Source organism: Eleutherodactylus coqui, chromosome 12 (genome assembly GCF_035609145.1).
Source record: "Eleutherodactylus coqui strain aEleCoq1 chromosome 12, aEleCoq1.hap1, whole genome shotgun sequence".
Classification (NCBI taxonomy): Eukaryota; Metazoa; Chordata; class Amphibia; order Anura; family Eleutherodactylidae; genus Eleutherodactylus; species Eleutherodactylus coqui.
This window is the reverse complement of record NC_089848.1, coordinates 55,089,684-55,117,680: the sequence shown is the minus strand read 5'-3', so window position 1 is coordinate 55,117,680 and position 27,997 is coordinate 55,089,684. Positions and strand designations below refer to the sequence as shown.

At 40.2% G+C, this 27,997-nt stretch overlaps 1 protein-coding gene across 1 annotated transcript in view; it reads left to right on the top strand.

The window, feature by feature from the left end:
• KCNH8 (potassium voltage-gated channel subfamily H member 8) overlaps positions 1-27,997 on the top strand; it is a 335,452-nt gene that overhangs the window by 123,973 nt on the left and 183,482 nt on the right. The window contains exon 2 of the mRNA XM_066585790.1: positions 17,643-17,876. Coding sequence (XP_066441887.1) covers positions 17,643-17,876 — 234 coding nt within the window. The remainder of the gene's footprint in view (positions 1-17,642; positions 17,877-27,997) is intronic.

The following is a 27,997-nucleotide window of genomic DNA, read 5'->3' as shown; positions in this document are numbered from 1 at the left end:
AACTGCTTTTCTATCCACTCTCTGTGTGTAGACAAGAGTTGCCTCCTAAACCTGTTTTTACTTTCTGGTTGTGTATTTTTTCATACTATTTTCTGAATGTGACTGAATATTGCTTGTACTTCAGTTAACAGCATTTAGAGATATATTTTGCAGCAGAACTCACACAATGGACAGGAGCTGACCAATTGACTTCTATGGGAAAGGGTTCTACGTGTGTTCTGTGATCAGTGCAGAGGTCATTGAGCAGGGAGTGAGAAGAAGTAAAGGCCCATTTACATGCAAAGCTGATCTTTCAAACGATTGAAAGGTTGAAAGTTTTAGGGATCTTTTTGCATAAAGTATTAATGGTCGCTGATGGTCATTAACATGTTATCATCTTCATTGGCATGTAAATGTGCCTCCAAGAGCTGTTTGTAGAGCCCAGTATATGATTACACGCTGGGCTCTGCAAACAGCTGGATTGTTCTCATTGTTCTACAATGTTAACTGCTGGCTCCCTGCGGAGATAACAGCCTGTGGTCTACTGACAAATAAAGCAGCATCTGAATGATGGATTTTAAGTTTGCCTTAAAATCATCGTTCAAATGAAAAGTGCACAATGCCCGCGATTACATGTAACGATTATTGCTTAAATTCAGTCATTTGAACGAATTTTTAGTGATAGTCGTTGGGTTTAAATGGGCTTTAAGCTGTGACCATTGCCTATTGTATAGTATATTTTATGTTATATATTAATAGGTGTTTCCTTTCATTGGTAATTTGTTTGGGCCAATAGTAAAGATGAACCGTTTCTCTAATATACTGCTCTTAAATACAACAGCATATTCAGGTGATGGGTAAGTATAAAATTTGCACTTCATGCACCTGCCACTAGGGGAGGCCTAATATCTTATAATTAAGTTAAATATGCAATATATTGTTGTAAGCAGCAGAGGAAAAATCACCGTATTGGCATTCAAAAATGCCAAGAAATATTATGCCAGGACTATTTAAGCATACAAAATACATTAGCTTACTTTCTTGGTCAACAAATTTAGCTTTGTCCAAAAAAAAGATATCTTTTGCACATGATGAATGTAATATAAAACATGTTCGGAGGCTAATAGTGTTGCTGTGAGTCATGAAACACCATTTATAAATTACATTAAGATAAGTCTAATTTGCTTTTAACCAGGAAACAATGTATCATGCAGTAAAAGGTTGATAATATCTATGACTTCATGTGCATCTAAGAAGAGCCAGTGGAAAAAAATAAACACTTTTATCAGAATGATCCAATCAAAATGATCATCCACATGGACTTAATGCAATTTAATAGTTTATGTCCTGTTTCAATGTATTCTATCAACCGGGAAGAATTGTTCAATTACATCTTTGGTCAAACAAAAATATCTATAGTCTTCAAACAGATGTGCTACATTTCTTTTATACTTGCCTTATCTCTTTTATATTAAATACTGAATGTATTTTTCCCATCTTTATTTGCCATAGTGCCATGCATAGTGCTTCCAAAATAGTGCCATTTTCTGTGCACTCAATAAAGTGTCATCCATAGTATTTCCATAATATACTAGGATCTCTTTTTGTCAATTAACAGAGCCTGACTGCTCCCCTGCCTCTTAGTAACTGACAATACACCTTTTTACAGCCACTAAGGGACTAAAAGCCCATTTACACGTAACAATTATCACTCAAAAGTCGTTCAAACGACCGAATTAGAGAGATAATCAGTACATGTAAACATTGCCATCGTTCACTTTTCGTCTGAACGATGATTTTAAGGTGAACTTAAAATCCACCATTCAGCCACAAAGGGATAAAGTGTTTCTCAATAAACCGCATGCTGTGTTCTCCATGCTATGTTCTCCATGGGAGTCTGGAGATTACATTGTAATTTGCAGCAGGCACTAGGAGAACAGTGCAGCTGTGTGCACAGCTGGGCTTGTGATTAATTACATGCTGGGTTCTGCAACAGCTACTGGATACCTTTTGACATACAAATGAAGATGATAAAGTGTTAATGGCTATTAGTAGCCATTAACACTTTATGTAAAAAGATCACTAAAACTTTTAAACGTTTGAAAGATTATCTTTGTATATAAATGGGCCTTTAATTTTACTGCTCTGCCTTTTTACAGCACTGCAGAATAAGCTCTGCACTGAGTGCTCGAGTGTCTAATAACCTCTGTTCCTAGCCATTTAACTATCTAGATGCCATGGCTAATAACAACCTCGGCACCAAAGCAGTTTACAGAGGAAGAAGGCTCCCTCTGCAAGGTCATCAGTGCCTCTGGACTTGCAGAGGGAGCCTATTTCAGCCCTACTGATGGAAGATTTATCAACACTGCTGATGGGTTGATATAGCAGCTGGAGGCCTAAAAATGCCCCCAGGTCTGCCATCATTGTATACCTGTTGCCAGAGGCAAATCCTAATAGTATTCTTGTCAGTTTTAAAGGGAATGTATCACCTAGATTACTTTTACTAATTAAACTCAGATACTGATGCAGTTTTTTCTAATCAGTTTTTATTTTCTGATCATAAATTGTTTTATTCTGCTTTCTGTAATGATTATGGGAGTGGCCATCTTGACTGAACTTTAGAGCAAGCCTATGAAAGCTATTTACAGCTGCCACAAGGACCATATGAACCTGTAGTCTAGAGATGTTCATTGACTTTTATGGGAGATTGTTCTATATATGTTCTTTGACCTTTGAAGAAGTCACTGTGCAGGGAGAGGTAGGATGTCTATCACCTAATGTGAATGGTGGATCCTACATTATATACTGTATTGGCTTCACCTGCCAGTAATTATACTGAGATGACTACTCTCGGGGATGAAGGAAACTCCTGCCACAGCTGTGACAGCTGTGGCAGAAGTCCGCAGCATTCTCCATTTCTTTTCAATGGGGCTAGCACTGCTGCCGCTGGCCCCATTGAGAAGACTGGCGATATCCCGGCATGATGCCGTTTTTTTTTCTCGCACTGCGCTGCGAGACTTTTCCTTTACTCTCGCAGCCCAGTGGAGAAAAAAATGCCAGTGAGTGTGAGCCCTAACTCTAAGTAGGTTACCAAGGTGAGGGGGCAGATGGAATGCAGTACCACATGACTGCAAGATCACAATATACAGGGTCAATTTGGTATCTGCAGTCATGGAGACACATAGGCCAGATGCAATTAAAAATATATTAGTGGAATAAATATACATAGCTATAGAGTTGTTGTAATTTATGCGATTGTACTTTAAATACAACGCATCATAAAATTACGTATGGCCATAATATAAAATAATTACGAAAATATAAAATATATTAAATAACATTTGCTTTTTCTTGAAAGAATTAAGATCAGAGCAGATTTAAAAGATTAATGGCTTTGCTTAAGGTAATTGCTATGTAAACAACAGGATACCCAGAAGTAACTAATTTAATTGCTACCCATGCCTGCCGAATTAATAAATAGCCAGTTTTTAATATTAGTTCATTTTAGCATAGATTTCACTTTCACAATGTTTCCCAAATGCTTTCCTACTGAGATTTCAAATATCACTCACTGTATATTATCGTTGTCTGGCATTCAGTTGCAGTGTAGCCTGATTATTTTGTATGCCTTTTAGCGTTCACAAAAGCTCCCATAAGATTCATCAATGTTATGACTATTTCATTAGGAACTCGCCGGCTAATATCCTCAGAAAATAGCATTGCCACGCATTAAAGGGAATGTACAAAGATGAACAGAGAATGAATACATATTAGAATTTAAGTTTCTATTTAGGCTGCAAAAAGAAAAAAACTGTGAGAGTAGCGCCTCGTGGGTTATGATTACTATAGATGGACATGAGAAACGGGAGGATTTACTCACCCAGCACACAGTGGGTTAACCCTGGTTAGGGAGATCCCACCGGCACCCTCTGTCCTAGATGGTGTGTAAAGAATATCTTTGTCCCCAATCCAATGAGGTTGGAGAGACGTCCGGAGCCGTTGAGCAATTTGGAATTCAGGTGCTCACACAAGTATTCAAACAGGTATCATAAAAAGGCACCGTGCTCCAAGGGTCAAAAGTAGCACTAGTGCTCGATAGTGCAGTCTATAAAGATTTTATTGCTATGCGTTTCGGCACTACAAATTTGTGCCTTTGTCAAGCATACACAATAAAATAATGCATATAGGTACATATATAGAGAGAAATATCCGTCATGTGCCCAGAGAGGCATCCGTCATGTGCCCAGACCGGTGCATTGTGACATAATCGATTAAGGGAGGAGAGACAATCTCCGCCTATAGCGTGAAACGATCATGGGACCTAGCCATGGAGCGCAGCATACGTTCCAATGCTTCATTCAACTTTATTAGCACGTTCTTTTGTAACACTGAATGCCAATAGTAATGCATATATTACGGAGCGAATAGATTTTTACCCTGAATTATAACTAATTGTAACGATTGCTTATCAAAGAATCGACGGTTTACCCATATATATTAATCTTATGGAGCTAATTACTGTAAAACACATCGATCATACAGATTAAAATAATACTAGCAACTAGTCTCCAATTATCAATAAAAAAGTTGCACAACAATTAATTCAAATAATTAATTAAAATTCGTTCACAAAATAATTTAAAATGATTAACTATTTGAATAGAATAATAAGCAAATATTAAATAGCTGTATCTATTAATGATCCTGTATCTAATAAATATGAATAAATAGATAAAATCTTTATAGACTGCACTATCGAGCACTTGTGCTACTTTGGACCCTTGGAGTGCGGTGCCTTTTTATGCAACCCGTTTAAATATTTAGTCTGCAAAGACAAATGTGTACGGGGGTCCTCAGTGAAGGCAGTCCTATGGGTCTATATTATATCCTGCCAATGATTGTGCTTGGAAGTCTCTAATATGGTGACGAATGGAGGTCTATTCTTTTATATCGAACTTTGTGCTGTGCTCACTATTAGCAGCAGCATCTAAGTGGTTAAGCGTCCAGGACCAGGGTAGTTACCACAAGATCTCAGCTTTTAGTTATAGCTGACTCCTAAGGCCACGCTCTCACTGCTCTGTACATGTAAAGTATTTCCTGTCTGCGCTATACATGTTTGTAATGGGGTAAACTTTATGTTCTCCCTTATAGAGCGTGAACAGATATTCTTTGTAAACTGGTTGGCTGTTCCTTTAAGTTGAATACACCTTTTATTGAGCGACCCAATGATAGATTATGGGAATATGTTGTGTTGTTATGCTGTTAAGTAGGGACAGTAAGAGCTCATGTAAGGAAGAAGTTTGGTATCATTATGGGAAAGTGCATTATTCCACGGGAGCTGACAGACTGCTTTGCAAAGGTAAGGTCTAAGTGCAGCTCATGGAGTGGCAGTAAGCTATTAAATGACTATTAGTGGTCTAGGAGCTGAAATACTGGTGTCATACAGATGTACATATGAGCCTGTTGGTGTTCTATGATGGCCACAGCCTAGAAGGTGACTGCTGAGGTGTAGTGCCAGCTTGTGTGGCTGGCTCTGGAACATCTTCTGGGGGTTATAGAAGTGGTCCACCCAGTATGGGAACTAGTGTTAGAGAAGAGCGGGTCGATGCTCAAACCTGAAGAAAGCTGTAGTTGGGTTCTGATATGGATTGAAAGGGGATCCCTGTGCTTGTGGTCAGGGAGATGATGACAGCACTACATAGTTGCTCTGGGGGCTTAAGGTGTGGCCTGGTGATACTGTTCTGAACTAAACTAAACTGGAAAGAGTAGTTTGTAGAACGGGTGGTGTAGAGGGAGCTCTTGAGCTCTCATCAGGGTCCTGGTGTCCTACCGTCATAGTGAGTGTATAAAGTATACCCAAAGTGTGGTCTGAATAGTCCAGTAATAAGATTCTTCACTGGACATGACTAGAGTTGAGCATGGGCAAATTTCCATGAGTATGGGTCAATGACCACTTTTTTGAACTCCTGCTTTCCCGCGGAATCCACGGCCCATCCACAATTCAATTTAACGGAAGCCGTCTATGTGGGATCCACACTGAAATGGAGCATGCTACAATTTGTTTTCCAGACCAAAAGGTCCACAAATCAAATCTGCATGCCTTTTTTCATTTGCGGACACCCATGTTTCCCTGAGAGGTGTTTGATTTGCGAATCTTTCGCATGGGGTGCCAGTGGACATTGGGCCTATGTGTGAGATCAAACTCTGAAGAGAATTGCGCTCAACAGATGGATCCCCCGAGAGCACTACTTGGAAGAGAATGAACGATTGGCTTGATGTAAGACTGTGTTGAGAGCTTGATGTAAGACTGTGTGAAGTAACATACAGATGTGTCCATCATTAAAGTATCAATTCAATGCAATATTGCAACATGCTTGAAAAACCCTTGACTGGCTACAGTTCACAGCCCAAACATGAGTGGCTACATATAAACACAAAGTATAGACAGACCGTGACAAAGTATTGAAAAATCTTGTATCTTTTTCAAGCTTCCCCTCAGAGCTACCCATCTCGGGATATATTGAGCCAAAATGAAATTTAAGAGAGGACACATCGGTAGTCTGATGAGTAGATGAAGAGACCTGACAAAGTTATGCCTTAGCTTTCAGCAGTATGTAGGCAAACTTGCTAGCAGTTTTGTTGTATCTGGGCTCAGTTTAGAGCTGCCTTTTATTTGCAACAATGGCTTTGAATCATGCCACAGTAATAGATCAGATTGCAGTCTGGAATAATACTTATATAGCCCGACTTTTTTGATCTCAACCTCTAATAAAAGTCAAATTTGTATTCAGATTTTTCGTATAACCCTCCATATAGTTCCTAACATCAAATTATATTGGTTTTCCTACTTGCAACCGAGCATTTTGAACTATCAAATGGAATATAACCTTCAAAATCCCTCCAAGCAATATCAATGGACTGCTTTGAAAAACATAAATGCACAATATTATCGTCTTTTCAATATGTAACAATGGAATAACTTCTGCAGTGAGGTCTGAGCTGTTAATAAAATATGAGATCATGTTGGCTATGTTGGTTTTGTTTAAAAGCCCAAAAGTGACTTAAAGCCCATAAATATGTTATAAAAATGTAATGAGAACACAAAGAAAGAATTTATTTTAATTTGTAAAATGATTCCAGTTTCAATTTAATGGTTTATAACTTTTAAATAAAAATATCAGTTGCACGCGGCATTGAAACCTAATAATACATAGCAGGATATTATCTATATAACGTCTGTATAATACATACATGACTAGTTGGCTACATTTAGTACAGTTGAGAGTCTACAGTACTTAGAAATATTTCTACTTTGTATGCCCAACCTTCTAATGTACCTTTAGGCACTTTATTTTTAGATTTGCTTTTATTAAGTCATTTCTTTCCTTCAGCGCAAAGTAGAGCTAGCAAACATTACCAGTCCAGATTTTAGTGGGAAAGTATCAAATTTTGGAAAATTAGATGGAGTCTTTCTAAAAATGAACAGATTAGAAAAGATACAAAGTCAAGGAAGCGCCAAAGATGAAATAAATTTAGTAGTCTCACCTGGTGTAGACAGCTTAGCACCCTAGGGTACCAATCATCTCACCTGGGGATCGTTCCTGGTGCGATCCTATGCCAATGGCATCCAGTTTATCAGGGCAGAGCTGCAGGAATTACAAGGGTCCTCCCGCGTTTCGGTGGCTTAAGAAGGTTGCTTGTAGCACCGAAACGCGTTGCCTTGTCTTATGTTTTAACTGTGAATAAAGAAGAGGATTGCCTAAACCCTGTGGCTGACATTAACATCTATTGCGACAACTAGGAATAGGAGGGGGTTCTGTGGATATCATACCCCCCTATCATACTCCTTCAGAGTAAGTCTTCATTACTTGGGAGCATTAATATTTGTATTATTCCACCTAAATGGGGGATCCTATGAGCGCATGATTTTTATAATCAGATTACTGATTAGGCAAAACATATCTTGAGTAACGCAATTTATACCAACCTTTTGCAGTTTTTGATTAATCTGCTTTATAATGTTATAAATCTAGTAAACAGCTTAAAAGGCTTGTCACATTAGCATGTTCTTGTCTGTATGCCCTACTAAGGCATATAGACATCAAATAGGGGTCCCAGTTTGGATGATTCAAAATGACTACGCATGGTCACACATGCATTTTTATGGACACAATGTAATGTAACATTTTTCTTGCAGTGAATGCTACAAGAGAAATGTACAGCCATCCTCAAATTACCCAATAATAACTGTTGATTATCAGGGCTTTCAACTGGTTGATAGATAATACACTGTGCTGTCACAATGATGTCAGCCACAATGCAGAAAATATAAATTATAAAGTCAGCTGATATTTGTTACGTCCAAGCTGAGTGTTAAAGCACCATGCCCAGCATGGACGCAAGTTAGTGTTCACATGGGACTAATAAACTCAAGAAAATCCCATATAGAACACTAAAACCACCACTAAGCATAAACAAGGGGAAACTATGTAGAATATAGACCTAACAGCCAAAGGGCTCAGTCACACGGGCGCATCGGCACCCGTACACCGGCGCCGATGCACCAGTGTGACTGACAGAAGATGGGCGTACCTGAAGGCGGACGTCTCTCTGCAGCGCTGATGAAAGAACACATGACCGGCGTCTTCAGGTACGGCCGTCTGCTACCTGCAGTAACACGGGCACCGATGCGCCCGTGTGACTGAGCCCAAAGGGGAAAGTAGTAACCGTACTTAAAGTGGGGAAATCGCCTAGATGGGGATGGCCCCACGCTTGAACCTAGGGGCCATCTGTACTTTTCCCAGGTGGAGATAGGGAATTTCTAAAAACAGGTGGTAACAACTAACGGTAGTAGAAGCAAAAGCCGAAACAATGCTAAGATATAAATCAATACACCAATACTTAACTTCATCCAGATGGCAGCACCTCGGGAAAAAGAACTAGATCAACTTCACCCATAAGAGATGAATAATCAGCAACTTCTGAGAGCAGGTGTAGAAATATATAAACTCCCTCTTAACTAGATTGGCCATCCAAGGAAAAAACAAACCACCTAGGGGAATTTCTACATATGACACCAATGACCCTTTATCAACGATGGGGAAATCCCAAGGGGACAACAAACGTACAACAAAAAAGTGCCTTTCCCATGCATTAAACTAACAACTGTACAAATACTCCCCTCTCCTTGCTCCCGATATGTCCAGTGGCACTGCTCCGGGTCTGCCTTCTGAAATCACATTTACAGGCTGCCTTAGGCTGAGCTCTGTTATTGGCTGCACTGCCTGTGACATCCCATAAAATAGTAGGAACTGCAGCCTGTAGACAAACACCAGCACAGAGACTGAGAACGAGTGCAGAATACAGTGGGAACAAGGAGAGGTGAGAATTATTTTAGTGCATTGAAAAGACATTTTACCCATAAGTATAACTTGGACAACCCTTTTAATAGAGCTACCGATGACCAGACTGAACTTCTGTTCAGTGCCTGCACTCTGCCACATCTATTCTTAATATTAATGCTACTAATTTATGTATTCCTAATGTTCTTTCCTCTTCTATGTTCTTCTGTCTTGAACACTTGCGCTGAAGAGAGACGTTTTCCCTTAGAATAAGCTGCAGTCAGCTGTTCTTTACTGCCTGCCCACTCCACTTCCTGAGTACGCGGTACACTGTGTCTCATTGCATTGGGTATGTGTCTCAGTATGATATCCGATGCATGGAGACACAGTGCACCAGGTAGTCAGGAAGTGGAGTGTGAAGAGAATATGATTGCAGGTTCTTCTAGGGGGAAATGGGTTTCTTTTCAGCATGGCTAGTGTTACAAACAGAGAGTGTGAACCCACTGTGCCAACTAACAGGTTTGGCTTTAGGTTAATCCTAAGGGTGTTATCCTGATGGTTCCCCATTTTTCACCCTTCAACGCTTGTACAGGGATCTGGATTTTGCTGCAGGAGAACGAGCAGGCTGCTACCTCCTGGTGTAGTTGGCAATGGACCCACAGGAGTCAGAGACACCGGTGCAATGCACCACGAAACAGTCTGAACTATAATCAGAATCCGGTCCAATATCAGGGCAGGCAGAGTACAAACATAATCCCGGTGATAGGTCCCAGAATTAGGGCAGACACAGGAGGCAGAAACAGAAGACCTTTGCTTGGTGACAGAGAAAAACTTCCACCAATACTCAGACAAAGAGGAGGATCCCCAGCTCAGCTAAAAAGGAGGGCAATATCCTATTACCCTGCAGCTGGGCAGAGAGCGCTGGGGAGCATTAACTCCTACAGTGCTGATGGAAAGTACACAGCTATGAGCCTACTCATCTAGGAGGAGCAGAGTGACACCACCATCTGCCTGTGAAAGCAGGAGGGTGGCAGACACTGGTAGTCGGCCTAACAGCTGGCTGAATGGAAAAATGTAAAAGAGGAAATATATTATTATTTTTATTGTTAATGATAATAGTAATAAATCAAGGAATTTGTTGATTTGCAAATTCAACAACCAAGAATAGTTTATTTCCTTTAGTATATTTTTTAGCCTCTCGGTTTTACCAATCCACTGACTTTTTTTCCATCATATTCTTGTATTTTTCCTTAATGAGCTACATTGTTTGCATTAGTGTACACAGTTTATCTATTTAGTATTCAGCTTGATATTTACATAAATATTTAGCTCTTGCAACATTATGCTTTATTTAGTTTGTGTTATATATGATAAATGGTCTATTATGCACTTTGCCTTTAAGTAAAATATTCTGCAATTGAGGTTGAAAGAGGCAAAGAGTCCCCCTGGCTGTAAACTGCCACATTGAATTCAACCAATGCAGATCAACTGCAAGCAGCAATTTCCACTGCCGCGAAAGTAGTGGTAATCTCACTATCAGTTTAATTATCTGGAAAAGCTGTTGCCAAGTTATCATGCCTGCCCCGGTAACAAAATTACTGTAGATGTCAAAATATTGTCCTATCCTTAGCGTTCTTGCCTACTTATATTTTAAAACTATGTTTCCTCTAATTTCATATTTTGGCCAATATTTATCACATAATCTCAGTACAAAATAAGCAATATCTAAATTAATAATTATAGTATATTGACATTTATTCTGAATATTACATTATATATTGTGCTGTGTGGCATTGTTTTTACATAAATTATGTGCTTTAAGTCGGCTGTGTAGTATTATATGTTACAAAACGCATGTCTTCTACACAGAAAAGGTTTAATTTAAAACCTTGTATTATTCTCTATAGAGCAGGACTAAGATCACTAAGGGTGGCTTCACACGAGCGTGTGCGTACATAGATGCGTACATCTGTGCGCACCCCTGTATGTGCAAAAACATGCGTGTATGAAGCTTCTCGCATTGACTTCAATGGAGACGCGGCTGCTGCTGGTGGCTCCATTGAAGGCGATGGTCTGCCACCGCACCTGAATTGATTATAGTGTAAAAAAAAATAAAATATATATATATATATATATATATATATATATTTATCCGCCGCTGCAGTGTCCCCCGCGGAGATGAAGAACACATCTGCCACATGCGGCAGATATTTTCTTCATCCCCGTGGGAATAAAGAATTCCCTGCTGTACCTGTCACAGATGTGACAGAGGATCCAGCTGCGACACCCAGTAATTGTTTTTTAGGGAAGGGCTTTAAATATAAGCCCTTCCCTGAAAAACAAGCCAAACTAGTGTAAAAAATAATTTAAAAAAGCATCCTCACCTTTCTTCAGCTGCCGTGGCTCAGCCGAGTCCTGCCTGCGCTGTCCCCGACTCTGCACTGAAGTTCTTTCAGCAGCCGGGGAATTAAAATCCCTGCCTGCTGAAAGAGCTGCTTCTAATTGGCTGAGTCGCTCAGCCAATCACAGGCAGCTCTCATCTATCATTCATTTAGCGAGAGCTGCCAGTGATTGGCTGAGCCCCGGCAGCTGAAGAAAGGTGAGTATGTTTTTTAAAATTATTTTTTACACTAGTTTGGCTTGTTTTTTAGGGAAGGGTTTATATTTAAAGCCCTTCCCTGAAAAACAATTAAGAGGTGCCGACAGCTGGATCCTCTATTGCAGCTCTCATCTGTGACAGCTGCGCTAGGGAATTCTTTATTCCCCGTGGGGATGAAGAATTCCTTTGCTGCCTCTGTCACATCTCTGACATGGCAGATGTGTTCTTCATCCCTGCGGGGCACATGGCAGTGGCGGACAAGTAAGTATATATATATATATATATATATATATATATATGATTTTTTTTTTACACTAAAAGGGATGATTTTCAGGGAAGAGCCTATACTTAAAGCTCTTCCCTGAAAATCAATTCAGGGGTGCTAGCAGACCATTGCCTTCAATAGAGCCACCGGCAGCAGCCGCGGCTCCATTGAAGGCAATGCGTGCATTCCCTATGGTGCACGCATGTCCTATCTTTGCAGGCGCACGCCTGTAAAACACGGACATGTGAACACACCATAGGGAATGCAGTGGTTGTAATAGACGCGTGTTTTTGTGTGCGCATATGCACGCACATAAACACGCTAGTGTGAAGGCACCCTAAGGTGACAAAATCCTGCAATTTTTCTATGATGCGACAGCGCGAGAGAACGCATGTTTGTGAAACCCATGCTTTCCAATGGGTTCCTTCACATTAGCAAAGTTTTCACTGATGCTATGTTGCGGCAAAAAAAAAATCGCGGAATGCTCTATCTTTCTGTGATGTACTTTTTTTTGTAGCCCATGTCTCCCTATGGAGCCTCCTTGTTTATTGCATTGCACAAACTTGCGGTTTTCATGCAATGCGATTTTAACATTAGAAACTCCTATTGACTTTCGCAATAAAAAAACGTATGACTTTATTGCAGGTGGCAGCGACACAAGATTATTCTCAAGAAAAATCATTGCTGACACTACAAAGTTGCGGGAACAAAGCTGCAATATCGCCACAATTTTGTAGCGACCATATCGCTGTCACCCGTGTGAAAGAGGCCTAAAAATTAGTCCCTCAGATCTGGTGCTAGGGGATCTAAATAACATTTTACATTACATCTTTACAGCTGCTAGAGCTCTGTATTTGTGATACGGAGCTCCTAGTACCCTGTATAGACTTAGAGATAAAGAGGTTTTCTGAGTTTTTAACACTACAGAAAAATATATACAGCATAGGTATTTGAATTCTAGCCAAAGAATGTCCCCATTATGCAGAAGTAACTATTTTTCATTTTTATTAACTTGCCCAACTTTGTGCAACACAGTGGTTTTTATGTTACCTGGGCTTCCTGTGGATGGAATTACTGATATGAAGGACTATAGTTACCATAATTCTTTTCCTCCCTCAGGCATTAACTCTATATACAGCTGTCTGCATGCCCATCTACTATCTACTACAAAGTGTAAAAGAGTGCTGTAATTACTCCCTGTGGAGACCCTGCTCTGCTGTTTCTGTGGCTCTGCTGCTAGATACTTCATAAAGCGTACCTAACTTTTCAGACAACTTGTGTTCATGTAATAGCTTGAGTGTGTCTCATCAATATTGTAATATGGTTTCATTAAAAACTTTTCTGTTTTACCACTGTAAATCAAGTGTGAAGTACAGCCTCTCCGCAATCCACTGCTTGTTGCTAGGCATTTAGTTTATCTAGGAACTGGGACATTAGAACATTTACTTAGCTGTAGAGAAAGAGGCTGTCTTTACAGGCCAAGGTTCCTTGCATTCACACTGTCCTCAGATCTGCGGTCAGTGTGTATACAATTTCTACCTCTTCTGATGTTATAGTTGCCCAACCTGCTATGTGCGCTAATCTTTATGTTGTAGGCATTATATCTGTCTCCACTTTGCTGTGGGCAAAGAAACATAATTCTTACTGGGATGATCTTTATTAGCTGCTTTGTCAGGTCTCATGTGTTTCCATCTTTACAGCAGATTCAGAGATCTCTGTATATGCTCTATATATGATGTGGGCATACAAATACACAAGAGATAATAAAGAGCAATCCAATAACAATTTTGCAGTTGCCCATAGCAAAGGTGTGACACACATATAAAGGAAAGTACACATACCAGGTAAATATAACATCAGGAAAGGCAGAAATTGTATGCACACTGACTGCAGATCAGAGAGTTGAGTAAGTGCAGGGAAGCTGAGCCTGCAAAGATAGCCCCTCCCCCATATCTAAGAAAATGTACTAATGTCCCAGTTGCTAATGAAGTTAAATGCCTAATAATAAGCAGTGGATTGCAGGGGCTGCAATTCAGCCTTGATTTACATTGGCAAAGCAAAAAAAGGTTTTAATGAAACTATATTTCAAAATTGATGAGATACATTCAGGATAGTAAAGGAGCATAAGTTGCCTGAAAAGTTAGGTACGCTTTAACTACTATATGCTGCAGGATCTGCTGCTAGGCATATGAAAAGGCTCTATAGACTCAAAGGGAGGGGGAGGAACCAGGGAGCAGTAGTGGTTGAAGGTTGAGAAGATGTATGACCCCCAATACTTCAGGGACAAGGAAAGGAGAGATAATCATGTGTTAAGAATATGTGATGCCATACAAATAATACATAGATACCACTTGATGTAAGACTGCATTTCAGGTAAAGACATCATGAAGTGAGTAATCAGACTGCTTTAAGACTACTTACATTAATTTTTTAAAGATCAGAAATCCCCTTTAAATGAGAACATATTGGCTGCCTGCATCCACCACTAGATGGAACTAATGAGCTTACTGTATACTGTATTATGAGTTGAATTAATTCTATACATGTCTACAGTACTCTTCTAAGCTGTATGTATAAGTAGAGGATTTGGTACTCTACGTATAGGGGATCTGAAAGGTATGGATCATTTGTACGGCAAGTCATATTTTAGTGAAAATAATAAAATTTTCCTTTTCTACATTTACTAACACCAGTGTGTCTTCCTTCAAGATCTCATTAGTATTATAAAGATGATTAAATCAATGTCACAATATATGTTTCACTATATCAGTGACAAGGGGTTCCCTCTACAGAAAAATCTTTGATATATGACTTCAGTGGGTTCCTGTATAATTGCAGCAGAGCAATGGTAGTTTACACAACTAAGGGTATTACAATTAAAAAATGGAAATTATCCTTTCAGACGCATACCGACCTTCGGTTACTCCATAGATCAATGTTCTCCACACATTCCTGTCTTTCATCGCTTCTTGTAATTCCGGTATTGACATGTTTGTGGTGGCCTTGATTGTATCTAGCCATCTTGTTCTTTGTCGTCCTGATCTTCTCTTTCCACTGACTTTGCCGAGCATCAGTACTGTTTCCAGTGAGTTAGTGCGCATCACGTGTCCAAAAAAAGGAAGCCGCTGTTTGATGATTTTGCCCTCTAGTGGTATTTTCGGTTTGACACGATCTAACACTACCTTGTTCATTCTCATGGCATTCCAAGGTATCCGTAGCATTCTCCACCAGCGCCAGAGTTCAAACACATCAATTTTCCTTCTGTCTGTTTTCCTGATCGTCCAACTTTCACAACCATACATCGTTATGGGAAAAGACGATTGCATTGACCAGTCGGGTTTTTGTTGCAAAGCTAATATCCTGGCTTTTCCAGATGTTTTCCATTTCTTGCATTGCATTCCTACCAAGTGTAGTCCGTCTATTGATCTCGGGTCCAGATTGCCCGTTGCAATCGATTTTGGATCCAATGAATTTGAAATCTTGGGCCAACTCATCTTCTTTGTTGTTTTTATGTTCACTGTACCGTTGCTTACCGCGGTCATGACTTTTGGTTTTTTGCTGTTGAGGTACAGTCCCATGCATTCGCTTTCCTTTTGCACTCATTGGATGAGGTATTCCAGATCCCCTGTGATTTACTTCTGTATAATTTACATAATCTCTGCTTGCCGTCAGTGGAAAGAAACATTCTTATTTTATCCAAAACTATTTTTGGCAATTAACTGTTATGCAAATAAGTTCTTATCCAGAAGAAGGCTGTTTCTTCAGTGCTACCTATGGGATTGCAACCTTAGAAGTCATTGTCTGATACTTTAACAGGCCTTGTAATGTATATAAGTCAAGTCAGAATCTTTTTCCATGATGCATCTGCAGAGGGGAAGGAAGATGATTCTCTAGTGTAATTCATTGGGCAGTACCCTATAAATCAATGACTGACTTACTAACAGGTATTGCAACATTACTAAGGAATCCTGCACTGAGCAGGGGTTGGACCCGATGACCCTGGAGGTCCCTTCCAACTCTACCATTCTATGAATCCTTAGTAAGGATATAATGCAAATTAATATATTTTCCATAAGGAAAGACCTTGTCAGAGGCCTTTCACCCAGCCAATCGGTAACCTACTTTGCACTGACAAGGGGCAAAAATATTGAAACAGTGTCTGCAGATCAGGTCAATTTTCCTTAGGAACATATTCTGAATTGGCCTATATCCTTAGTTATGTTAAAGGTCTGTTAGGGGATATTGAATTATAAAACTGCTATCCAATAGGTGGCACTAAAGAAGCAGCATACCTCCTTCTGGGTGAGAGTTTATATCATTTTTACTAATAAACATTGGATGGTCGATGAGTCAACTGGATGGTCAACTCCTTCCCTATGCCATATTGACAGTCTGTTAGAGGAGAATCAGTGTCTTCCCCAGGGGCATTGCTAGGGTCTTAAAGGATCAGCGGCACAAGCGTCAAGGCATATTCTGTGCCTTCTTCCCCCTCTCGAAAAAATAATAAACAGTTATTATATAACATTGTTACCGCAACGCCAGAAGTAAATATTACCACCATACAGTAATTAGACATAATCTACACACTATTACTAAACAAAACACTATGCAAAGACTAATGTAACCATTACACAAAGCTCAAATAATACACCATTACCACTACTACACCATAATGACTGACTGATGTTGCCATACCATTACTGAATAAGAACCATTGCGGAAAAACCAAAATATCAATGCTACCATAGATAGCCCAGAAAATAATACCACACAATGACCACTACATAGTGAATGAATATTACTTTTACCAATGTACAAAGACCATTACTCCTATACTGTGACCACATAATGGTAGATTCCAGCTCTGAATACATTCTACAGGCTCCATAGGCGATTACAGTACCATTATATCCAGTGATCAGGTAATGTCTATTCTGACTGGAGTCATTGATTTTTCCCATCTTTTCCTGTAGTGCAGAGAACCATATTGACTTCTTCCAGCCATGTCTTGTTTCTACAAATTTTGCATTACAGACATCTTTGGCAGAGTATTAAGGCAGCAGTATGCAGTCCTAAGCTCTCACTCACGACCTGATGGTTGTGGGTTCAACCCCCTTATGGTTCATGTAGCCAGCTCAAGGTTGATGACTCAGCCTTCCATGCTTCTGAGGTCAGCAAAACGAGTACCCAGCTTGCTGGAGGGTACTGGGGAAGGCCAAGAAAGCGGCACAGTATGATGTCACCTTGTGAGTTGGTCACAAGTCGGTGCTTGCACCAAGGAAATTTACCTTTACCTTATAGCTGTGCCCCTGAGTACTAGTATAACTAGTATAACGAGTACTAATTGTGTGCATGGTCTTAAATTACAATGAAATGCTGCAAATATAAAAGTGCTGTGTCATATGAACGTTGTTGTATATCTAGTAAACTTATTTACTAATTTGCATTTGTTTTTCAGACAGCAACTTTATTCTTGCAAATGCTCAGGTGGCCAAAGGATTCCCTATAGTTTACTGTTCAGATGGCTTTTGTGAACTTGCTGGATTTGCACGAACTGAGGTCATGCAGAAGAGTTGCAGCTGTAAATTTTTATATGGTGCTGAAACAAATGAACAGACAACACTTGAAATTGAAATGTCACTAGAGGAAAAGAGTGAATTCAAGGGGGAAATCATGTTTTACAAAAAGACTGGTAAGTCATTTTTTTCTTCTTCTTTGTATGTACGTTAAGCATTCTGGATGTTTGTGAGGGCGATAAGTTATTTCACTGAAGGACTTTACTCTTACTTTTTCCAATCCAATGACTAGAATAAGACAACTACGTTAAAGGTCAGCAGTGATTTATAAGTTTTAATAAGCAAGCTAGCCATAAACATGTATTCGTTTATAACCGGCTCATAACATTTATAGGGCAATGCCTTTACAATCATTGGATATATAAAGATATAAACGGATCCATTAATACTTGGACTGTGGCATTTCACTGACTGGTTTATGTAACACAGTTACAATAGATCATTCGTGAGCCATTGACTTCCCTTCTCTCAACTAATAGTGTTGGGATGTGTAGGTCAATAAATAAAATATGTAAATCTTCAGTTATTCCTGGAACCAAAATATTTCCTGGAAGGTCAAAATAAGGATAATAATACTGCATATATTTTTTCAAGGTCATCCGGCCAAATGTGTCTTATTTTTTTTTAAGAATATTGTTCATATTTGTTAACCAGTTTTTTAATTGTTACAATGCTTAAAATTATCTTAAAAATGAAAAATGATGCTACTATGCAAACAGGCATCAACAGTAGTGATGCTCATCTTGATCAGTGGGGCAAAAAAAATTCCCCAAAATTTTGGCAAGTCGAATCGGGTAAGTCTGACCCGAATTTTGGTTGAAAATCATGTGATAATTGAATTTCCCAAAATGCCTGCTAGAGAGGTCAGAGTGCAGCCAATCAGCAACTAGGGTGCTTGATGATGTCACCAAATGTACCTTCCATCTTGTATATGGGCAGCAGATTTATTGGATGCCTTCACCACATGACCTAGCCATCTATAACCAGTAGCAATTTCATAGCTGAGCATAGAATAGAGAAGCTGCATCATGTTTACATGCCTATATAAAACATGGTATGTTCTTAGGGGGAGGTATTTTACAGAAGATATATTGTTGCTGGTGTGTAAGCTTGTGTAGCAGCAGAGAAGTTACCAGGAAGGTTAAGGTAGTTGAAGTAATTGTAAGTGGTGGATCAATCTATTTAACCAATCCACAAACGATAGTTCAACTATTATGATTTCGAGGGATAGATGGATTATCATACAACATAGGTTCATGTTAAAGAACTTGTGTAACTTTTCTGTAAATCATATTGTTTGAATTTTAAAACTTGCATTTTGTAAAGAATTATTTGTAATTTCAGAAATGATAATATTTGGATAACACAAACACAACAAAAAAATGTAAGATGATTTTACAAAAATGCAGGAATTCAAAACAAATGGTAGATGGACCATTATGAAATGGGGGAGTATGCTTTAACGCATACAATAATTTTTTTTTGCACTCTAGTACTTTGTGCTTATTTATAGATATCATATACCCCAACTAAGGGCAAGAGACAGTAAAATTAAAGGGATTTTTCAGAGCTTGAATATTGATGATCTATTCTTAGGATAGGTCACCAATGTCCAATTGATGGGGATCTGCTGCTCAGAGCAGCCTATGGACAGGTTTGGCAACTTTGTGAGAGAAAACAGTAATGCTTAGGTTTTTATCTCATACAGTCCATTTAAAGCATTTTATTCCACTTTAATGACTGGAGTGGAATATTACTTAAAAGATCAAATGTATAAAAAGCTAATTTTATAATTCTAGCTTAACTGAACCATAAGTACAGATTTAGCCAAATTAAACCTGACTCTAATACCATTCTCTGGCTAGTTGTGTTATCATAAGACATTGAAAACTTTTCTTATCTTTACACAGTAAAATCCATTGTAAAGCTATTGAAAGGGTAAACAAACTGTGGCACATTAAGTCTAATGAAATTTGGCTGCATCTGTAGATGCATATGTTTACAAGGAAAATTCTACTCCCTGTCTGGTGCCACTTTATATTTAGAAAATGTAATTGTTGTAATTTCCCTGAATGAAATACAATCTCTACATTTAGGTTTCGTCTAGACTTTCATTTTTCTGTTATTACAGTATCTGATAACCTCTCACCCTGATACCAAGGTGCAACATACTAAAAAGAAAAGTTTTAGTTTCCAGAGCACCATTAAAGTTTTCCCTAAGACCTCCTTCATATTAGCGTATTTGGGCCTGTGTGTCGTGTGTTTTAACCCCTTAATGACGCGACAATTTTTCTTTTTCCATTTTCGTTTTTTCCTCCCCCCTTTAAAAAAATCGTAACTCCTTTATTTATCCATCGACATTGCTGTATGAGGGCTTGTTTTTTGCGGGCCGAGCTGTATTTTTCAATGGTGCTATTTAAAGTACCATATAATGTACTGAAAAACTTTTAAAAAATTCTAAGTGGAGTAAAATGAAAAAAAAAACGACATTTCGCCATATTTAGTGCATCTTGCTTCTACGGCGCACAAACGGCAACAAAAACAACATGATAACTTTATTCTATGGGTCGGTACGATTACTATGATACCAAACTTGTATAGTTTTTTTTTTACTATGCTACTCTTTTTTTTTTCAAAGACATTAAATTTTTTTCAATTATTTTCTGCGGTCATCTTGTGCGCGCGATAACTTTTTATTTTTCCATCGACGTAGTTGAGCAAGGTCACATTTTTTGCAGGATGTCCTGTAGTTTCTGATAGTACCATGTTGGAATACATATGACTTTTTGATCGCTTTTTATTGCGTTTTTTTGTGGGAGACAGGGTAACTAAAAAAGTGCATATCTGGCATTTGTTTATTTTTTTTTTCGGACGACGTTCACCGTGCAGGAAAAATAATGCACTACTTTGATAGTTTGGACTTTTACGGACGCGGCGATACCAAATACATATTTTAAATTTATTATTTAGATTTTTTAATAATGGATATGGCAAAAGGGGGGTGATTTAAACTTTTACAACTTTTTTTTTTTTTCAATTAAAAAAAACTTTATTGATCTTTTTTTTTACATTACTTTGAAGTCCCCCTGGGGGACTTTAAGATGCAATGCTTTGATCGCTCCTGCAGTATGACGTAATGCTATAGCATTACATCATACTGCTTTTTGACAGGCAGTCTATCAAGCCACCCTGTGTGGATGACTTGATAGGCAGTCTGTTAAGGCAGCCCTGGGGCCTTTCATTAGGCCCCCGGCTGCCATGACACCTGCACGGCTCCCCCGATCTCACCGCCGGGGTGCCGTGCGGGACCCCTGAACATCGTTCGGGGGATTTAAATGCCGCTGTCAGAATTGCCCGCGGGTGTCAGCTGTTATAAGCAGCTGATGCCCGCACTGTATGAAGAGAGGTTGCAACCTCTTTTCATACATACTCCGCGGCCACAGGACGTACCGGTACGTCCTTGGTCGTGAAGGGGTTAATCCATGGACAGCACATATCCCTATTGTATGCCTAGAAGATTATACACATTGATCTTTTTCACATAGACCAGCGGTCAGCATTGAAAAACTCAGCACATGTCCTATTTCTGTCCGTATGATGGATGAGATATAGGATAGTCCAATGCATGTCAATGTACAGAGTCCATGTATATTGGGCAGCACATGGACTAGTGTCCATGTACTGGCCAATGCAAGTTGCTCCTGACTTTCTTGAGCATAACTCACATTCACGGCTAGTGTGCACCTAGTTTAAAAATATCATGCACCAGTTTTTAACTTAGCAGTTTCTGTATACAAGATTGATCAAATTGAAAGAGGTTGTCTGTGTGTTTAGATTGGTGGTGGAAAGTTCAAGTTTTCATGGACTACTCAGTGTCCCTTTATATCTGAATCGCAAGTCTTGCATTTTCAAAGACACTGTGGATTTTGGTCCATTGGTAATTACTAGACTTGAGCGAACATACTCTGCTGAGCTTGATGCTCGTTTGAGTATTAGCATACTCGATGGTGCTCGTTACTCGAACAAGCATCAAGCTGTGTTCGACCCCGCCCCAGTTTTTGTCTCCTCCCCGCTGTGATGTGCCTATTTTGGCCCCTCCCTGCCGTGATGCAGCACGCGTCACTGGCAAATTTTTTGTCGGGTAGGCAGAGGGGAGAGAGAGAGAGAGAGAGAGAGAGAGAGAGAGGAGACGAACCTGGGGGGAAAAAAAAAGCTCGGCACCCGGCGTCCCACATACGAAAATGCGTGAATCTCCCATTGTAGTCAATGGGGTTCGTTACTCGAGTAGAGCTCTCGAATTTTACGAAAAGCTCAACTCGAATAACGTGGATTCGAGCATTTGGGTGCTTATTCACCTCTAGTAATTACTGTTCTTTTGGAAAATTTGTTTATCTCATTTTTGACTACAGTACTTCTCTGAGTGCATCTAGCTTTTTGTATTAAAAGGACATCCCCTTTCAGAAGGTGGCACCTGGGGCAAACAGCTTAAAGACCCACTCATAGCACCCCAGAGAAACAACTGATAAGAAAAATGTAATATTACATGACAACCATTCAGATGAATGTCCATCCTGTGTTACATGGATTGCATAAAGTCTGTCAGTATGGCTCTCTGTACAGGGTCATAGAGGAATAGATCAAGCCCACTATATGATGTTCATATGTTCTAATGGGGCATGTAAACTGGGGTTGACTTCTTGGAGTAACCCCTTTACCCCTGATTTTCTTCCCATCAGGGCAACAAACATTTTAATCTATTCAATTGCAAATAATATACTATTCCAGGGATATTTTATCCACTATGGCAATGCACAGCAGGAACAACTTTTCAAGTATGGCCAAAAACTAAACCTGACAAAAAAAAATACATCCAACACTATGAATCATTTTCACAAATCTCTGTCTTCAGTCATCTTGCTTGTTTGTGTCAAGAAAAGACGGAGGTAGTTGACATAAAACAATAGGGTGTAAATAGAGACATTTCTAGAAATCAACTTTTTCATAGACACAATAGTTCACAAAATAAACATGGATACCAGACTCGTAGACTTGTTAAACACTATATGGTTAACATCACTTGTCCTGAGTCAGAACCTGCGTTGGAGAAAAAGGCCACTGGCCAAATGTCAGGACTGTCACTTACAAAAAGATTTATTGCCAATGAACATGTTGAATTCCAAATGCGGCCTGAATTCTGTAATTGACATCTCAGCCAGGCAGGAGTTTCTCCCACAGGGATCTATGCACTGTTTTCAAAGTAAGAAAGAACATATTGTCTCAGCATGTATTGTAATCTAGTAAAATGATGAATAAGCACAGCCATTGCAGTATGTGACAGCGCTGTCTGCTGTTATTTTAGCTTGTTCCTTGTCTGATATTACCATAAATGATTACAGCTATAAAGTGTAGTTTAAAAACTTGAGCTTGCCTTAATTAATCAAAATTTAAGATGGATAGATAGATATTTGATAGCTAGTTATGAGATAGATAGATAGATAGATAGATAGATAGATAGATAGATAGATAGATAGATAGATAGATATGAGATAGATAGGAGATAGATAGATAAATAGATAGATATGAGATAGATATGAGATAGATATTAGATAGATAGATAGATAGATAGATAGATAGATAGATAGATAGATAGATAGATAGATAGATAGATAGATAGATAGGAGATAGATAAATAGATAGATAGATAGATATGAGATAGATAGATAGATAGATAGATAGATAGATAGATAGATAGATAGATAGATAGATAGATATGAGATAGATAGATAGATAGATGGATAGATAGATATGAGATAGGTAGATATGAGATAGATAGATAGATATGAGATAGGTAGATATGAGATAGATAGATAGATAGATAGATAGATAGATAGATAGATAGATAGATAGATTAGGTTACATAGATCAATAGGTTCCAGGATGCTCATTGTACGTTGAAACCATAGCTTTATGGAAAACTGGTCATTGTTTTCAAAGCCACCCAAATGTCAACCCGAAATTTAAAAAAAAAGAAGTGAAGAAAATGAAACTGAAAAATAATAACTTTACTTGTAACAATCAGAAAGAGCAAAATCAAAACTTGGGAGCAGCTGGCACTGCAATCGGGGTCCTGTGACTGGCACTGTTTTGGGGCATGTGTGGTTGACAATGTATGAGAAACTTGTGTGGCATCTCACTATCATTGGGTCACTGACTGACAATGCTATGGAGGACATTGGCTGACAATGTTATATAAAAACTGGAAAAGTTTCAACCTTCCATGCAACAGAGTTGTTTATGATGTTTGACTTCACTTTAATCTGTACCAATACTGTACAGAGATCATAACGTACTCATATTCCCCTAAGCCATAACCCACACTGTATTACTCGGTGTAGCAGGTCTACCATAGTGTGCAGTTCTGTACAATGTATCTGCGGCACTACTGTACTCATCCAATTATTATTCCCCTTGAAAGAGTGATACTGTTTGGGTGAGGTTCATTCCTGACCAAAGCGTTGCCATGAAAGGCACATGCTGATTGGCTGGATATTCTACCAATTCAGTGTTCAATTAATGTCAATGAGATTGCAACCTAATATTGCATTCAACTTATAATTACCCATTAGAGCCCATTGTAAGTTCAGTTTATCGCATCCTGAAGCCATCACATGTTGGGGGATCATGGTACGTAGCTAAATAAATTGTTATTACAATTTCTGGAGATGAGATGTTGACCTAGGGATTTACTCTGGTTGCCATATTTATATATTTTCATGTGCTTGAAATTTGCCCATTTCCTGGAGCAGCTGCACTTGGAGAAGCGCAGCTGTTCCAGGAGGAGAGAGAGAAAAAGTCCCACAGGGCTTCGTGATTTCCCCAGAGCAGGGAGATATGGAGTGGGGCTAAGGGTTAATCCCCCATAGCACCGCTCTCTCTCCCTTGCTATAGGGAAATCCCCCATAGGTCTGCTCTATCTCCCTGTTATGGGGAAATCCCCCATAGTTCCCCTCTATCTCCCTGCTATGGGGAAATCCCAAGGGATATCCCCATATCGCAGAGAGAATGGGCAGGGCCTAAATGAGTGGGTGGGGCTATAGTGGGCCCACTAGAGGGGTGGGGCTAGGGGCAGGACCCTCTAGCCCCTCCCCTCCCGCAGGCTCTTAGGGGAAGCCCTGTAACTCCGCTTCCTCTCTCGCTCTGCTATAGGGATTTCCTTTGGGAAGAGAGGGCAAGGGAATCCCCTACTGGCCCCACTGCTGGGCAATTGCCCAGCAGGGGGGCAGGAGGAATACCCCGCTGCTTACAGCAGGGCGTTTAAAAGGTGCTGCCCAGAAGCACTTTTTAAATATCCTGTTGTAAATTTCTGTTAGTCCCCATGGGGATTAAGGGAACCCTGCGGGGACTAATGTGCTTTCTGGGCAACATGTGTTAAATGCCCTGCTGTAAGCAATGGGGAATCTATTCCCAGCACAAGAGTTTCCAATAATTCCTGCTCCCATGGGAGTCAATAGAAACTTCTGAAACACTATCCTATCTTTGTTAGGTGTGCTCCATTTTATGCACCTACATTCTCTCATGTCAGCACTTCTATAGAAACATGCTGGTCTGATTGAGCCCTTAGAAAGTTTTATACTAAAATTTTGCTGTTAACATTATGCATTCACAGGACTTGGTCTTGAATACTGTTTATCATCTCTTTGCAGTCCTCTATGAGGGCAGCATAACTTAGTAACAGACGCATTGATTGCTTTATCTATCTGTGCAATAGTTTGGGGGAAATGTGCATTTTATTAGTAGCAACCACATATAGAGGATTAGTCCTCAATATTCAAGAGCTGCAGATAGCCTCACTCATCCTGCCTTTTAGGGCTCATTCAGACGAGCGTGTTTATGTGCGTACATAGGTGCACACAAAACCATGCATCCATGCACGTGCCAAAACATGCATAAATGAAGGTCCGTTCCCATTGCTTTCAATGGGGCCGTTGCTGCTGCTGGCAGTGATTTTCAAGAAATGGCTTTAAATATAAGCCCTTCCCTGAAAATCATCCCTAGCATGTGTAAAAAATGTAAAAAATATATACTCACCTCTCCATCGCTGTCGGGGCACAGGCGCATCTAGCCGCTTAGTCTCTCTGCACTGTTCTGAAAGGACTGTATCTGATCTGAAGTCAATGAATCGGCGAGCACTGCCTATGATTGGCTGAGCGCTGTGACTAATCACAGAGAGCATTTAGCTGTCATTCAATGAATGGATGAGTGCTGCCTGGGATTGGCTGAGCGCTCAGCCAATCAGATACAGCACTTTCAGCAGGCGAGGATTTTAAATGCCCACCTGCCGAACGAGATTCAGTATAGTGCTGGGGACCAATCAGAGAAGACGCACCTGAGCCCCGACAGTGGCTGAGAGGTGAGTATTAGAGATGAGCGAACACCAAAATGTTCGGGTGTTCGTTATTCGGAATGAACTTCCCGCGATGCTCGAGGGTTCGTTTCGAACAACGAACCCCATTGAAGTCAATGGGCGACCAGAGCATTTTTGTATTTCGCCGATGCTCGCTAAGGTTTTCATGTGTGAAAATCTGGGCAATTCAAGAAAGTGATGGGAATGACACAGTGACGGATAGGGCAGGCGAGTGGCTACATGGTGGGCTGCATCTCAAGTTCACAGGTCCCACTATTAAGCCACAATAGCGGCAAGAGTGCCCCCCCCACACTGTCAGCATAAAGATCGTTCTCCTCTGCCACAGCTGTAACAGCTGTAGCAGAGAAGAACGATGTTTGCCCATTGAATTCAATGGAGCGGCAATACAGCAGGTTCCACTGAATGCAATGGGCTGCCCGCGATCGCAGGATGAATGGTCGGAAAGGGGTTAAATATATAACCCCTTTCCTGCAATTCATCCAGAAATGTGTTACACTAAAAATATATACCGGCGTATAAGGCGACCGGGCGTATAAGACGACCCCCCAACTGTCACCTTATACGCCGGTAATACAGTGGAGCCAAGAATAAAAATCATTACTTACGTTTTTAGATGATCTGCGGCGCTCCTGCAGGCTGTCACTCCCTCCTAATCCACGGCAGACAAGCTTTCTCTATGAAAGGCTTTAAATTCCTGCCTCCAGAAAGACACGTGCCTTCAGCCAATCACAGCCAATGACAATGATGTCATTGAATGGCTGTGATTGGCTGTGTTTCTGGAGGCGGGGATTTCAAGCCTTGAAATCCCCGCCTCCAGAAACACAGCCAATCACAGCCATTCAATGACATCATTGTCATTGGCTGTGGTTGGCTGAAGGCACGTGTGCTTCTGGAGGCAGGGATTTAAAGTCTTTCGTGGAGAAAGCAATACTCTGCCGTGGACCAGGAGGGAGTGACAGCCTGCAGGAGCGCCGCAGATCATCTAAAAACGTAAGTAATGATTTTTATTCTTTGCTCCACTGTATTACCGGCGTATAAGGTGACAGTTGGGGGGTCGTCTTATACGCCCCGTCGCCTTATACGCCGGTATATATTTTTAGTGTAACACATTTCTGGATGAATTGCAGGAAAGGGGTTATATATTTAACCCCTTTCCGACCATTCATCCTGCGATCGCCGGCAGCCCATTGCATTCAGTGGAACATGCTGTATTGCCGCTCCATTGAATTCAATGGGCAAACATCGTTCTTCTCTGCTACAGCTGTTACAGCTGTGCCAGAGAAGAAGGATTTGTCTTCTATATGTTCTCAATGGGGTCAGCGCTGCTGCCGCTGGCCCCATTGAGCGCATATAGAATGCATCCATAGCGAACCGCGGGAGGGGCAGACTTTTATATCAGGCGGACACCTTATCTCCCCAGCCACTCACAGCAGGGGGGTGGTATAGGGCTTAAACGTTGCAGGGGGAAGTTGTAATGCCTTCCCTGTCTTTATATTGGCCAAAAAAAAGCGCTAACGTCTCAGGGAAGAAAGTTAAAGTAACCCGGACACCGCATGGTGTTCGTTACGGATAACGAACATACCGAACACCCTAATATTCGCACGAATATCAAGCTCGGAAGAACACGTTCGCTCATCTCTAGTGAGTATATATATTTTTTACACTGCTAGGGATGATTTTCAGGGAAGGGCTTATGTTTAAAGTCCCTCCCCGAAAATCACTGCAGAGGTTGCCTGCATCCCATTACTTTGAATTGGGCCACTGGCAGCAGCGGCGGCCCCATTGAAAGCAATAGGAGAGCATCACGATCCT